Source organism: Chelmon rostratus, chromosome 7 (assembly GCF_017976325.1).
Source record: "Chelmon rostratus isolate fCheRos1 chromosome 7, fCheRos1.pri, whole genome shotgun sequence".
NCBI classification, from domain to species: Eukaryota; Metazoa; Chordata; class Actinopteri; order Chaetodontiformes; family Chaetodontidae; genus Chelmon; species Chelmon rostratus.
Window position 1 is genome coordinate 24,939,110 of NC_055664.1, and position 13,911 is coordinate 24,953,020.

The following is a 13,911-nucleotide window of genomic DNA, read 5'->3' on the forward strand; positions in this document are numbered from 1 at the left end:
CTCCCGAGTTCAACACATTCATAATGAAGTGAACAGAAAACACAATGTACATATATAAAAGAATTTAATTTCTCAACACATGGACAAAAGGACACAATCGGCTGCAACAACAGGAATCGCTGAACATGGCCAAACTCTCTGTCTATTGTCAGAGACCAATCTAAATATGGGGCACATTATTAGCATTTTATAATGGCCTTAATTCAGTGCATTAACCTGTGTCTCGGGGAGCTTATTGTACAAGTAAATCAGGAAAATCTAAGACTTTAAACAAGTACCAAAAGTACTTTAACACTCAGAGTTCCAGCACCAGGCATGTTTGCTCATGAACACTTCTGCAGGACAGGTGATTGTTATCACAAGGTTTGAACAGCACTGAGTTACAGTTTCCTTTCTTCACTTCACAGTGAAAGAGATAAGAGACATGCTGAATGACAATATCCCCTGCTGGTTTACCCCAAAATACTATGCTTCCCTTAAAGCATCAAACCCAAATTAGAACTTAATGAACAGATGAATACAGTGGGATATGACCGTGTTACCCTTGAGCACTGTATTGTGTTGCGCTCCCACGCTTTCAGCTGCAAGCCTGTGATGCTGTCCCCTAATATATTTCTCTCTGTGACACGTCATATTATAACCAAATATCGAGTCATTTGTCTTCAAAAGTGTTATTGAGGAAAACACATTTTGTATTTGGCTTTGAGCTTCTGTAAAACAAGGTGGAAGGCTTCTTCACCTGTTAGGGCAGAGCTAACCATGAACATTTTACTCCTCAGGCTGACACGTGTCAGGGAAAGGAAAAAAACTCAACCTGAAAACGTCACTAAAACACTGAAAATCTTTTTTTCTGACCTCTAGTGGTTTCTTGTCTTGCTGCAGTGAAGTACAGGTGTACTCCAGGACCCTGTGACATCACTGTTACAGTAGGTGTGGTTACAGATAGAACCAAGCACACCAACCACACCCACCATTGGAGGTGAAACAGACTTGAAACTAAGGACAAAATGAGCAGGATTTTCCCCAAAAACAACATATTCATACAAAATAATCCCTCTGAATCATCACTTATGACTCTCTACAAGTGTGCGGTGGTGTCTGTGTCTGCAGAGACCCTGCCCTCTGCCTAGATTTCCTTATTTTGCTGTGTTCGGACATTTCTGGGCATTAACCTTTGAGCACTGAGGGTGTAGCCCCTCGGGCAAAAACAGCGTGCAGGGTGTGAGGGCCGGACTCTCTGAAAACAAACAGGTGCCAGATTGAAAGCATCCAAGAGAAGACGTTGAGCTGCATGATTGTTGTGCAACAACAAATCCTACTCATTCTGCCTTTAAGCCTAAATAACTGTTCTAGTACAGTTATCTGGTGCCCTTCAGTCTGTGGTGACTACTTATCAGACATGTCAAAAACAAAATTATTCAAAAAGTTAGTGAGTTTAACTCGACTGTCTCTGTAAGACCTCTGCAAGTCCTTCAAAAACTTAATGAAAAGCAAAACACTCTCACTCTCAAAGCCGCTGGTAGCATTCAGCGAGTCTTGGAAGAGTAGAACTGATTACATTTGCTGTTCTGAACTTTGCAATAAAAACAGGTGTTTTTGTTGTCTTCGTCACGACGACAACAGCTGCATTTTTGTAGTAAAAGTCAGAAAAAGGGTCCTTACTCAAAAAAAAGATTAATGGGGAAAAACTCTCATCAGATATCAGCTACAATATGTTAACATAGAATACAACAGATGGTGTGTTTGGTGGTCGCATTGGGCAAAAACAGAACAACCTGTTTTGAAAGGACCGCAGGATTGCTTTGTACAGTATCTTCTTATATTTTTCAGTTCTGTGTTTCTGTCCAGACTTTTATTTACAAATAGTTTAAGAAATGTCTGTAACTTTACAAATATGTAAAATGGGCACCGAGCAACAAACTCTTCCACCATCTCAGACTCTAGTACCTCACACAGAAAGACCTTAAGATGATCGCTTCCATGTTCCCTGTGTATGTACCTTCTTTGACAGAATGATGTAACGTCCCTGTTTTCACTGACTTCCCAGCTCTGTGAATTAAAACCAAACGTTGAGCTTTTGTTGTTTATATATTCTGTTCAAAACCCAAACTTTGCATTTATCTCTCTAGTGACTTTATTTTCTCAGCTCATTCAACGCCTTCACACTTTACACACACATAAAACTGTGCTGGTTATTTTAATTCATCCCCATTTTGGCTCTGTATGTACACAGTCTGTATCCATGTGCATATGACTGTTGGTTCATCTATGTGCGTACAAGCTGCTGAGGTCTACATGCAGGATCAGTCCGTGGGTCTGCGCTGGGCTTGCAGAGTTCATCACTGTACACGTCAGGGTTTTGTGATGTGAACTTCACTTGTGCCACTGCCATTGGTGGTTGTGGTGATGATGTACTGTGTGGTGGCTTGCTGATTGGCCGGCTGCTGCTCCAGATGTTCAGTGTGGGCCTGGGTTGTGTTCTGAGGAACAGTCTGTTTGGTCTCCAGCTCAGTCTGGCCCTCAGCGATAACGTAGTGTGTCTGCAGGACAGGGATCACATGATGTTCAGTTCGTGCCATAAGCACATTTGCTCATTTCTAATTTTTTTACTTCTAGGATGCAAATACCCTGCTGACAAGTACTGGTCATTTTCATCTATCAGACAGCATTCACTCACCGTTTTCACCTGGTTGCTGTTGACTCCAGACACAGGTGTGCTGGCCTCAGCTATCACATACTGCGTGTGAGGTAGAGCCATCATCTGGATCTCAGACGCTGCAACATCAAAAAGTTAACATATTAACCTGACAGGCAATCATACAGCACAGGGCTGACTGGAGGATATGGGAGCATGTGTGTGACTCACAGTAGCCTCTGTAGTTCCAGTTCCCGGGTATGTAAGCATGCTGCACAGTCCCTTGCTGCTGCTGCTGCTGCTGTTGTTGTTGTTGTTGCTGTTGCTGTTGCTGTTGCTGCTGCTGCTGCTGCTGCTGCTGCTGGGTGCTGCTAGTCTGCAGAGTGTGGCTTTGAGCTAAGGTCACAGGGGTCAGCTGGGTGGGGCTCAGCTCCTGACTCGGTTGCTGGGAGGTGGGGCTTAGAGGTTGACCTGTGACCTGAAAGAGAGAGAAGAGATGGTCGTGTAAGTATCCTGTCATCAAGCTTACCATTATGGAGCCCATAACCTGTGTTATAAAGTCATTGAGCAGGGTTTGAAATTACATATCAACCAAACTCCAGAGTCAGTGGAATGAACATTTACCTGGGTGGACCCTTGTGCAGCGCCTGAGGGCTCTGTGACCTGGATGTGTTGTACCTGGATGGAGTGCTGGCTATAGCCATGAGGGTCATGCAGCTGGCTCACATCTACTGTCGGGTGCTGGGAATGTGGGGAGGAAGCCTGTGAAAAACACAGAAAATATCTACTTGCTACCGTTTCTTATATTCCCCTCAATCCACCACAGGGTCCTTCTTCATAAATGTGGCTTAACAAAGTAATTAATTTATCTGTGCACAACATTTTCAAAGTACAGCAGTGAATTAAAAGGCAGTTTGCCTGCCAAAATGTTTGAAACTACATGTCAAAGCAGTAATTTGCCACCATTTTTAAAGTGGCTGGTGGTTGTTTTGAATCCTACGTGTGTTGAGATGCTCACTCATCAGTCTAGGTCTTAGATCAGATGGTGGATCTTACCGGAGCCACCTGCACCACTTGCAGCTGAATGTGTTGCGGCTGGGACAGGCTGCCTCCTGCCTGAGACACGGGGATGTACTGGATCCTCTGGTAGTCTCCCTGTGCTGTGCGGTAGTCTGTGGTCAGTGTTTGAGAAAGCTCCGTCATGGCCTGGGTCAGCAGATCTGTGGTCTGCGGAGGAAATTAATCATACAGTTATAATATCTGGTGTGCATTAGTCGACCTTTCCTTCTTTGTTGCTTCTGCTCTATGGAGCTCAGTTTTCTATAAGGTTTACATTTACTTGTTCTTTGCTATTACTGTTTTTTTTTTGCTTATGTGATAGTAATTTTCATGCCAGATGTGACATCTTCGGACAGAAATCCACTGAACGTTGGTGTTCAACATGTTCATGTGTGTGTTTGTAACTCTGTCTTACCACTACAGCCTCCGCTGTGGTACCGTCCGCACTGATGACTGCAGGAGCACTGCTGATCACGGCTGTGGTCAGAGGAGTCTGGATGGTGCTGGTGAGTTGGGCAAACTCTGGATGTTTCTTCCTGATGTGCTGAACCATCTTAGTCTGAGATACAAGCACACAGGGAGTCATCAGGCAGGGTACAAGACACAGCATGGAATAGTGAGTTACTGCAAACATACAGCTACACTCCCTCCCTGTGTAAATGTTTATACAGATTTCCAATGAAGTAAAATATCGTCCATACTAACCTTGCTGCTGTACTGTTTGGCACAGTGTGGGCAACAGACCGGTGCAGTAGCAATGGTGCCAGTCAGCTGGGTGTGTGTGCTCAACATGGGGTCTGGCTCACCAGGAGCAGCCGGACGCAATTTACGGATGCTGGGAGGCAATTCTGCCCCGGGGTGGTTCTTCAGTATGTGGGCTTTCCTCTTACTGGCACTCTTATACACCTGCACAGAGATCAATCGATTGGTTAATAACTGACGGTTGAGAATTTGAGCTGAAGAGGAGTTTGATTCAAGGCATGAGCTTTCATGAGTGAGCTTTTCTGCACACCGCAATGCACTCTGGTATCATCAAATAAATAAATAATGATAAATAACAATGGCATGTCTCCAAAACTCTTTGTGCATATGACAGAACGGGAAAAACAAACCTTGTCACAATACTGGCAGAAGTAGTCCCTGTTGGGCTTGATAATTGGCAGCGTTAGCTCTGGCACATCATCAATACGCATCTCTGGATGACGCTTGGACAAATGATTGACCTGCAACCAGAAAAATAAAGCTGAGCGCACTGCAATTCAATCCGACCAAATAAAAAGCTCTCTGTGAGTTTTTGCTCACCAGCATTCCTCTGCGTCTGAATCCCATCATGCACACTCTGCATTTGAACATGAAGCTCTCGAAGTCGGTGGTGGGCACCTTCAGTTTGAGGGTTTTGGAGCGGTGGATTCGGTCAGCCTTCTTAGCCTCTCTGTCAGGATTGTGCATGCGCTGCATGTGCTCCCGCAGCTTATCTTTCCTCTTAATGTCACAAAAGGAACAGAACTGTCACATAAGAGCTCACATATGAATAAACTAACACTACAAACTGTTTTCTCACCTTACCTTGAATTGTTTGCCACATGTTGAACACAGGAAGTCCTTGCGGTCAGAGTGGCGTAGCATGTGCAAGCGCAGTTTGTCAGGCCGGCAGAAAGCCTTTTCACAGTCTGAGCATTGAAAGATCTTCTCTGAATGGAAGCAGCGGATATGCTTCTTCACCTGAGGAAGAGAACATTTTGTTGTCAATGTCTCAATGTACTACCGTTCCTTTGTTTGGTCCTAACCAGACAAATCATTTCCCATATGCTCTTTTTATATCTTTTTTTATAAATGAACTGTGTGACTGTGGACTGTGTGTTTTTAAAAGTCTAAAAAGGTTTTGACAATTGACTTCCTGTCATGTCTAACAAAAACTAAAACTACAAACTACAAACTAAAATCACAGCATCACCCTGTAAGAGACATGTATTACTAACCTGGATGAAGTCAGTAAACGTCTTCTTGCAGGAAGGACAGGTAAAGCAGCCGTCCTCTGCATGCACCCCTACGTGGTCTTTGAGCAGGTCCAGCCGTTCAAAGGTTTCTGGGCATAAGAGACAAGAGTAGGAGCGGTTCTCTGTGTGCACCAACAGATGGTCCTCCAGGGCAGAGTCACTCATGAAGCTCTTGCTGCAAATGTGGCAGGAAAACGCGTACGCGTCGCGGCCGTGGACCCGCAGGTGCTGATCCAGCTTGTCTTTATCCCGGAAGGCCTTGCCGCAGTGGGTGCATTTAAAAGGACGGAAACTCTTTCTGATGAAAAGGTGCTGCAGCGCTGCGTTCTGACATGGGAAACAGAAACAGATGAGCCACTAGCAGAAAACCCCAAAAAACCCTCTCATGGATCTGCAGAGACATGAGAGGAGGCTGATTGATGCAATGGAGCGTGCAGGAGGGGGCATATCCTGAAATGTCACATGAACATTAATATCATGGAAAATGACCTCATGCTTTTCAGTCAACCCACCTGTACATCCATCTTTGAGGGACGCATTGAGGAAGAGAGGCACACTGTTGTAAAGTAAATCATGGCCACTACGACACCAAATAAACTATCCAAAGTGCTGTCCTGTTTCAGGTAATGCAGACACCACATTTAAACTTGGTATTAAAATGGGATCTGTATCCAATCTTGCCTTTGTGTTTACACCACGTATTTTCAACATGTTCTCGTTGTCTTCATTGATATCAAAACTCTGTCCTTCAGAGCAAAAGCTGTGTGTGAGTAATCTGAGGTGGCGGCAAATCAGTTCTCTGAATTTGAAGAACCTGTATTTAATGTTGGTTAAAAACAAATACCTATATGTTGTGTAGCCTTTGGAGGCCAGAATTTTGTATGGATTGCATTTACACCTAAGTCAGACCCGAACACAATGCGAGCCGGATCTGCCTCCAGATGTGGATTCAGATTGCACTCTAATACCAGGTGTTAATGGGGTCGGAGACGCTCCAGTCTTACCCGTATCCTCTTGGCACGGCGCATGTCCTGAGATGTGAGGTGGGCGTCTGATTGGCTGCTCTGTGCCGGGTCCTCCTTTAGTGGAACTGGCAGGTCCGTGTTGGAGGGCGGAGTGACAGACTCTGGGACCGGTTCCCCTGCAGGAGGTATAAGCTGACCTTCTGCCTCAGTAACTGCCTCCACCTCCGGCTCCATCTCCACCACCTTCAGCCCGTTCTGAGCTACTTCCACATGCTCCTCCAGCGGCTTCTCTGTCAGTTCCAGCATCTCCTGATTAAAACGGTAATTGGAGTTCGGTAATTACAAAAGAAATGTTCAAGTAAATCAGGAACACATTTGAGTCGTAACATTTTCAATCACAATTTCTCAGAACAAATCAACTGACTGATCAATCAACACAGCACTGATTAATATGTCCCTTACTGTTGTCTTGTCCCCACTGGCATCTAATGGTGGATCCAAACGTATAAATTTAGGAGGGCGTCCCGGTCTTCTTCCTGTCCCAAATCTCCTCCTGCCTCGTCCTCGACCTCGACCCCTGGATCTGAGAGAGGAAAGGAACCGTGAATTGGGCCATATGGGCTCTAATGTTATGGAAATGAAAGAGAAAATATAAAAGAAGGTTTCACCTGGTAACAGAGTTTAATTTGTCGTCATGCATGTTGAGATGTTGCTGCAGCTGTTCAGAGCTCACAAAGCGACGGTTACACTCATAACAAGGCCAGTTCTTCTCCTGCTCCCGCAGCACTGAAGGAAGAAGAAAAGTGAGACTACGGTTGCAACAGTTCAGAGAGACACACGCTATCCCAGCAGGGCTGAGAAACAGTGTTGATACTGAGTGAGCATTATGTGCAGACTCACCTTTTCTCTCCTCTTCTGTAACATCGTGGATCTTCTGATTGACAAACTCTGCATACGATGCCGCATACCACACCTGCAGAAGGAAATATCATTAAAAACACAAATCCTTTATGTACTGGGACTGACTCACTCTTACAGTTCTGGTGTGTCTCCGTCAGCTCCTGAGAAAAACAGCTTCCACTTTTCCACTTCTGAGAGATTAGTAACTCTTGTTTCATTACTTTTCCCACACAGTGGAGGTGTACAGTACCACATATGAAACAGGACAAACAAGAGCACCGTGTGCACAATGCAACAGACACACTGCACTACACAGAGCTGACCTTGAGCTCTTGTTTGGGTTGGATGTTCTTGATGGTTGTGTAAAATATCTCTGAGCCGTACTGATAGGCCACCAGGTTCTGCTCCAGGTGGTTCTGAGCCGGTCTCACAAACATCATCCAGTTACAGCTGTCTTCATCAGAAAGGTCCAACCACATGTCGTCAGACTTCTCCCCATCTTTCTCTGCATCCAGCATGCACAGCTGAGACAACAAGCACAAAGCAGACAGAGAGTGAAACCTCAGACTGCATCTACAGAAGTTTTCCTCTGCTCTCACCCAAAGCTTTCACAATTTTTTCCTTTGCAGTATAATTATAACGTTTGCCATTGTTGCATCTGGATGTTTGTAATACAAGCAGATAACACAACACTGTAATTACTTTATTCCAAACAATACCAAGATGAGACGTGAGACAGAGACAGTTTTATATTGAATTTGAGATTTGTCACTTCCTGTGGCAGAGAAGTATCCCTTCCCAATATCAGCATTTCATATTTAGCAAACAGGGCAAACCCAGGAGGTTTGGAGATGGCAGTCAGTGGGTGTATTTTTACATGAACAGTGCAAGCTCTGCACAACTAAAGACAAGGCAATAGCAATCACATAGAAATGAGTCATGCAGAGCCCTGATTTACTTTCAGATGAATGTAGTGTTCCTGCAGTTCACTCTGAGGAACCAGCGGTCCCTCCACCGGACCAAACTGTGTGCGCTTTGGGATGCGTCTCTTGGAGAACACGCCACCCAGGAAGCGATCGATATAGAGGACCAGAGGCAGACTGGCCCGGGCCTTGGACATCACAGGCCGGCTGGGAATGGGGTGCAGAGGGCCATGCTTCAGACACACAGAGGGGTTGGCGTTATTACACTCCTCACACCCTGAGAGACCACAGAAAGGAGACGTGAAAACACAAAAGAGATTATGACAACAGCTCTGCAACAAACACTCCGAAGCTTTTCATCTTAAATTACTGTTGAGCAGGCGTCACAGAATTGTTGATTTCACTCGATGGCATTTAATTTTTTGCCTGCGTGTCACTGTTCTACGTAAAAATGGTCCACAAGACATAACGTGTGATTTCAATTTCTCAATAGTAAAAAAAAAAATCATATTGCGAGTATTTTGACCAGTATTTCAATTGTGATATGATTCACAATTAGTGACAATGATCATTTTTACATCACAACTTTCATTTTCTTTTATCGTGATGGTGTGATATTTGATGTTCTCTTATCTGATCTCTGCAGCACTACTCAGGATGCTGCTTTGTCACACATTTCACCTTTATCAAAAACTTGCATCATCTGTTCATTTACCTTGACAGGCTTGCAGATTTGTTTCATGACTTCAGAGTTCAAAAAAAAAAACACACTGCCTGACTCGTCTGAGCACCCTGAAAAGCGCTCTACAAATAAACCGTATTGTTATTATTATTCTGTGTCCGCTCTACATGAATGACTAAGACTCCGACTGAGCAGGCCATCACTCACAGAGGCTGTGAGGGTTGAATGACTGAGGCTCACGAGGTTCCCAGTCATCCATCTCGGAGTCCTCATCCTCATCTTCGTCAGAATCGTCCGTGGAGTCTGTGGCCCCGAGGGGACTGGTGGGGGGGTCCGCCATGTCAGCCATGGATGGGAGCGAATTGGACACAGACAGCTGCTCCTGTGTGAGTCATTTCACAAAGTTAATGCTCACTCTTCTATTTATCTTTATGTTTACTGACAAGCTCTCATCTTCAGGCTTGTTCACATGTAGCAATGAAACAAAATTTAATATAACGGAACAACAATGTATCCTTGGTTTGTTTTATACAGATAGATATAATTTATTTATGATCTTCATAGAAACATTAATTTACTATTTGTTTCTGAGGGACTGAATCTAAAAATGTAAAGCCACGATATGTCTGAGGACTATTTTTGTATATTATATATCTTATGCCTTCATACTGTATCTGCTCTGCAAATATATCCATGTAAATCACATATGAACTGCATTTTTGTACTGTAGACAAATACTATTTCCTTCTTTGGGGAGGTAAACAGTATGATGTGTCCTCACCTGGGAAACTGGCTCCAGGATAGCTTGGGGAGCCTCTGCGACATTACTGAGAACATGCAGATTGGCAGCATTCATGTTCTGTCCACTGGGCAGCAAAACGGTGACCTACAAATGAGATCACAGTGCTTTAGAGTGGGCGCAGACAGCTTTTCAACCCCCCTGGATCACCAGTCAGCCTTCATTTGTCCAGGGGATCGTACCTGGTGGCAGACAAAACTGTACAGTGAAGCAACGCTTATGGGGTTCCAACATAAACATTGATGGTGCCATTATTCTACAGCCATTACATTGTGCAATCAACATCTACTTCATAATAACATGTTAAAACAAAAAACACATCTATTGCCAGCTTAAGGTTCAATAAAAACCAGGTGGCACACTGGTAGGTAATGACATGACGGTACCTTGTAAACTTACCTGTTGGGTTGTACCATCCTGCTGAATGTAAGCCACTTGTGGCTGATCAGCGAATACAGTCTGAAAGAAAAGTTAAATACAGTGTATGTTGTGAATTTTATACGCTAATTCATATGTGTGAGTGTGTGTATACATATACATACATACTCTAAATATGATCACGTCTTACCTGAGTGCCATCTGCAGGGTGTATGTAGACCAGTGTATGCTCTGCAGACTCCACAGAGGTGTAGGAGCTCCCGTCTGCTGTGTAAACCACCTGCTGCTGACCTCGGTCCGCCTGATCTCCACTGTACACAATCTGGGCCACTGTGCCGCCTTCAAAATGCACCTGCAACACACGTGCATGACACACAAACGCTCTGAACAACCTGCAGCATCATTACACTCTCTGACTATGATTTAGCCCACATTAATCCTCCATTAACTTAAAAGAGAAACAATCCACACAAATTATGTTATTATTATGTGAGTGTTGAACAACTGATGAGTTTTTGAAGAAGACAAGCCCCCTGTCTGTTGAGTGTGTTCGGAGAAAAAGCGTGAAATGCTTTAAGTGTCTTTAATGGATCAAATTCAAATTCTATTCGACTGCTTATGACTGTGATACAGCAGCTCAGGGACAGTTCAGACAGGATGGCAGACCTGTGTGCCGTTGCCTGAATCACTGTTTGCAGTCTGACTCCACACAGCAGAGGGCTCCTGCTTGGTCTCCATGGCAGCACGATGCCAGGCCTGCAGCCAACCACTTCACCAATCACTTCAGTCTGGAGACAACCAGGGATGCCTGAAATGCACACACATGAGAGGACTGGGATGATTTAATAATAATAATGCAACATGGTGATAATAGCTAATAGCAAAGTAAAATATGCACGGCTGTTTGGGATTTGAATTTGAGACAGCAAAGTCATAGGTGCTTTGATTCATCATCTACAATTATCAACAACGTAGAAAAGTGTATTTTGTCTGAAGTAATGTCACGCATGAAGCTTGGCCTGCTTCATCAAAGTCACATTATGTACTAAACACGCCTGTGTATGGGAAAAAAAGCTGCAACAATGAAGCACTGCAGCAGCCATTTCTGAGCAAAGTGGCACTGAAGTCAACCTCAGGTCTCAACCGCGTCAGAGACTTCAAGTCTCCAGCCGCAGTTTCGCTCGGCTGACGGGGCATGCACGCCAAAATAAACCCGCATGTCGCTTCGTGTACAGAGCGGTCACACAAGACTCTCAGCGGGGGTACGAGAGAAAACGCGGTCACCGTTTGCTAACAAGGCCGCCCGGAAATCGGTGTCTAAATACAACCGTATGTCGGTACAAAAGCCACCGTGAAAGATCACGACTCTGTAAGCTCATTCAGATATATAGTTGGTATAATCAATAATAAATTCAATTCCCCCCTATTTTAACCCCGCAGGTTCTCAGTCCCAACTGGACCATACCACAAAAACCGGCGGTATAGAAACCCGGGCATTTACTGCACCGCGACATTAGCATTACGGCCATATAGCCCCAATGTAAGGCCGACCTTGGAGCCAAACATAACTTGTGATGCTTCGGGACGGGGACCACATTCTGCGGTTTTTAACGAAGGTGATTTTGAAGCGATACAAGCCCGAATTATTTGGATAGACCCACCCGTCCCCCCATTCTAGTTGAGCCCAGCCCTTCAAGTCTACCGTGAACAAGGAAGAATGGGCTCCATTTTGGGTGGGACTAACAACAACAACCACATCCGAGGAGACCGAAAGAAAAAATAGATGTTTTCTACTGGTTCAAATGCGCTAAAACAACCCGCACTTTTAATTTATATTAACAGAAAGACTGCCGAGCAGTCGAGCTACAGATCTGGCCGTCAAGCAATTCCTAGTTTTCTTACATTTTGTGGAAAGCGTAGAAGTTGTTCTTACCTCACAATGGTAGCTGCAGAGATGGCTGCATTGCATATATTATCATAATCTACCTAGCAACACGCAGGAGCGTGGCTTCTGATTGGTGGTTATTTACTCGGGAGCAAAAGCAACTTATTATATTAAAACGTAATTCTCACGAAACAGTTTATACATTCGTCGGAATTAAATAATACAGTGTTGAATCAGTATGTTACAGCTGACGCGTTTATTAATCGTGGTTAAATCTTAATGATCAATTTTAGTACAGCCAATCAGAAAAATAAAACACCGAAGTCGTCCAATTGAATTAAACTTCTTGTCCAAAGACGTTATGTCCTCTACTGCTACGCTTTCTTCCACTTTTTGGTAGCAATGGAAGTTTGGACTAACATAACTTATGCTCTAAAAAAACAAATATAGAGATTACTTCCTGTTTAGAAAAAAAAGTGAAGAGATCGTGACCGAATTGTAATTTAAATCACGCGTGTTTACTGCCGTCCAGTGGTCACCGACGGAACTACAGCATTAAATCAAGTTAGCGTCAATGTAGATATGACAGCATACAAGACTTCCGGTGAATACTTTCAAAATATAAAGTGCTTATATACATTGTATAATAAATCACTGTTCAATAAACCAAGGGACTCTCAGTATAAAGTCCAATAAACAAATAAGGTTTCGGTCGTTTATACAACATGAGCTCGCCGTTTACTTTGTAGTTGTCAGTGTGGAGTCCCCCGTAATATCATGTCCTGCAGTCACAGAGAGCAACTACAAAAGCACTCCATAGTGTCAAGACAGACAGAATACTGTGAAGATACTTCCTGTTAAAAAACTCGAGACAATGAACAGTGTGTTTACCGTCAGAGGGCAGTGTACGCCCGTGATAGTAGGTTTGCTTTTTGAAATGACTCCTACTTCTCACATGATATCTATCCCTGAAAGTCTTGAGTTAAGGCCTGATTAAGAAAAATTATCAGAAATGTTCATTTAGAAATTCTGAAAAATCTGGGACTGGAGAGATCTTAACTATATGTTTAATGGAAGTTTCAATAATACACCCCTACCATAGATATTGTGGACACTGTATTATTGTAGTATACTGCACCGATCACATTATGTTTGCTGAGGATCAATTTTCAGCTACTCTGTGGAGAGATAAGTGGTGTTGGACACCTTCAGATGAATTAACTAAATGATAATGAGCCACACCTTCCAGTCACATTCATTGTTTCCTACAGCTAAAGAAAAGCTGAAGTAGACTTAAACAGATGTTGGCCTGTTCTGTCTGGACCTCTGTTACCTGGAGACACAAAACACAGAGTTAATACGCCGCTCTGTTTTTTCCCACAGGCAGTTTCTCGTGTCTCTGGACCAAACTGAAACGTCTCAGGACGAAATTGAAGTCGTTGTAACACGTCTGGTGGGTGATGTTTCAAATATTAATAACCACTGTGAGTGCCCTGCCTGGAGCAAAGATATTTACATGATGCTTTTTTCAATAAGCCATCAGAGAGAAACATGACAACGGAGAAAGAAAAGAAACAAAAGGCGGATGGTGTAATTGCCCAATTAATACGACCAACTGGACGAAGAAAACTAATTTTGGTTCATCAGAACAAGAACATTGTTTCCTTTAGTCGGGTCATTTGCTGTCT

At 43.8% G+C, this 13,911-nt stretch overlaps 1 protein-coding gene across 1 annotated transcript; it reads right to left on the reverse strand.

Moving 5' to 3' along the window:
* Positions 1 to 88: 88 nt before the first annotated feature.
* Positions 89 to 12,347, reverse strand: prdm10 (PR domain containing 10). The gene is made up of 23 exons (XM_041940924.1): positions 12,272 to 12,347; positions 11,005 to 11,146; positions 10,529 to 10,690; positions 10,360 to 10,419; positions 9,943 to 10,047; positions 9,369 to 9,543; positions 8,515 to 8,756; positions 7,880 to 8,080; positions 7,557 to 7,629; positions 7,325 to 7,442; positions 7,119 to 7,239; positions 6,696 to 6,965; positions 5,674 to 6,018; positions 5,261 to 5,416; positions 4,997 to 5,176; positions 4,807 to 4,917; positions 4,400 to 4,600; positions 4,110 to 4,253; positions 3,692 to 3,862; positions 3,260 to 3,397; positions 2,867 to 3,113; positions 2,678 to 2,775; positions 89 to 2,540 (listed from the first exon to the last, which is right to left on the reverse strand). Exons 2-23 carry the CDS (start codon positions 11,074 to 11,076, stop codon positions 2,352 to 2,354), a joined length of 3,579 nt encoding a protein of 1,192 aa, XP_041796858.1. The 5' UTR covers positions 11,077 to 11,146; positions 12,272 to 12,347; the 3' UTR covers positions 89 to 2,351.
* Positions 12,348 to 13,911: the final 1,564 nt, after the last annotated feature.

Excerpts from the sequence above, each read along its gene's own strand:
- prdm10 (XM_041940924.1), bottom strand. The coding sequence starts at position 11,076 with ATGGAGACCAAGCAGGAGCCCTCTGCTGTGTGGAGTCAGACTGCAAAC. Across the intron at positions 3,863-4,109 it reads CCACAGCGGAGGCTGTAGTG|ACCACAGATCTGCTGACCCA; the intron begins GTAAGACAGAGT and ends TTTCCTCCGCAG. Across the intron at positions 3,398-3,691 it reads AAGTGGTGCAGGTGGCTCCG|GCTTCCTCCCCACATTCCCA; the intron begins GTAAGATCCACC and ends TGTTTTTCACAG.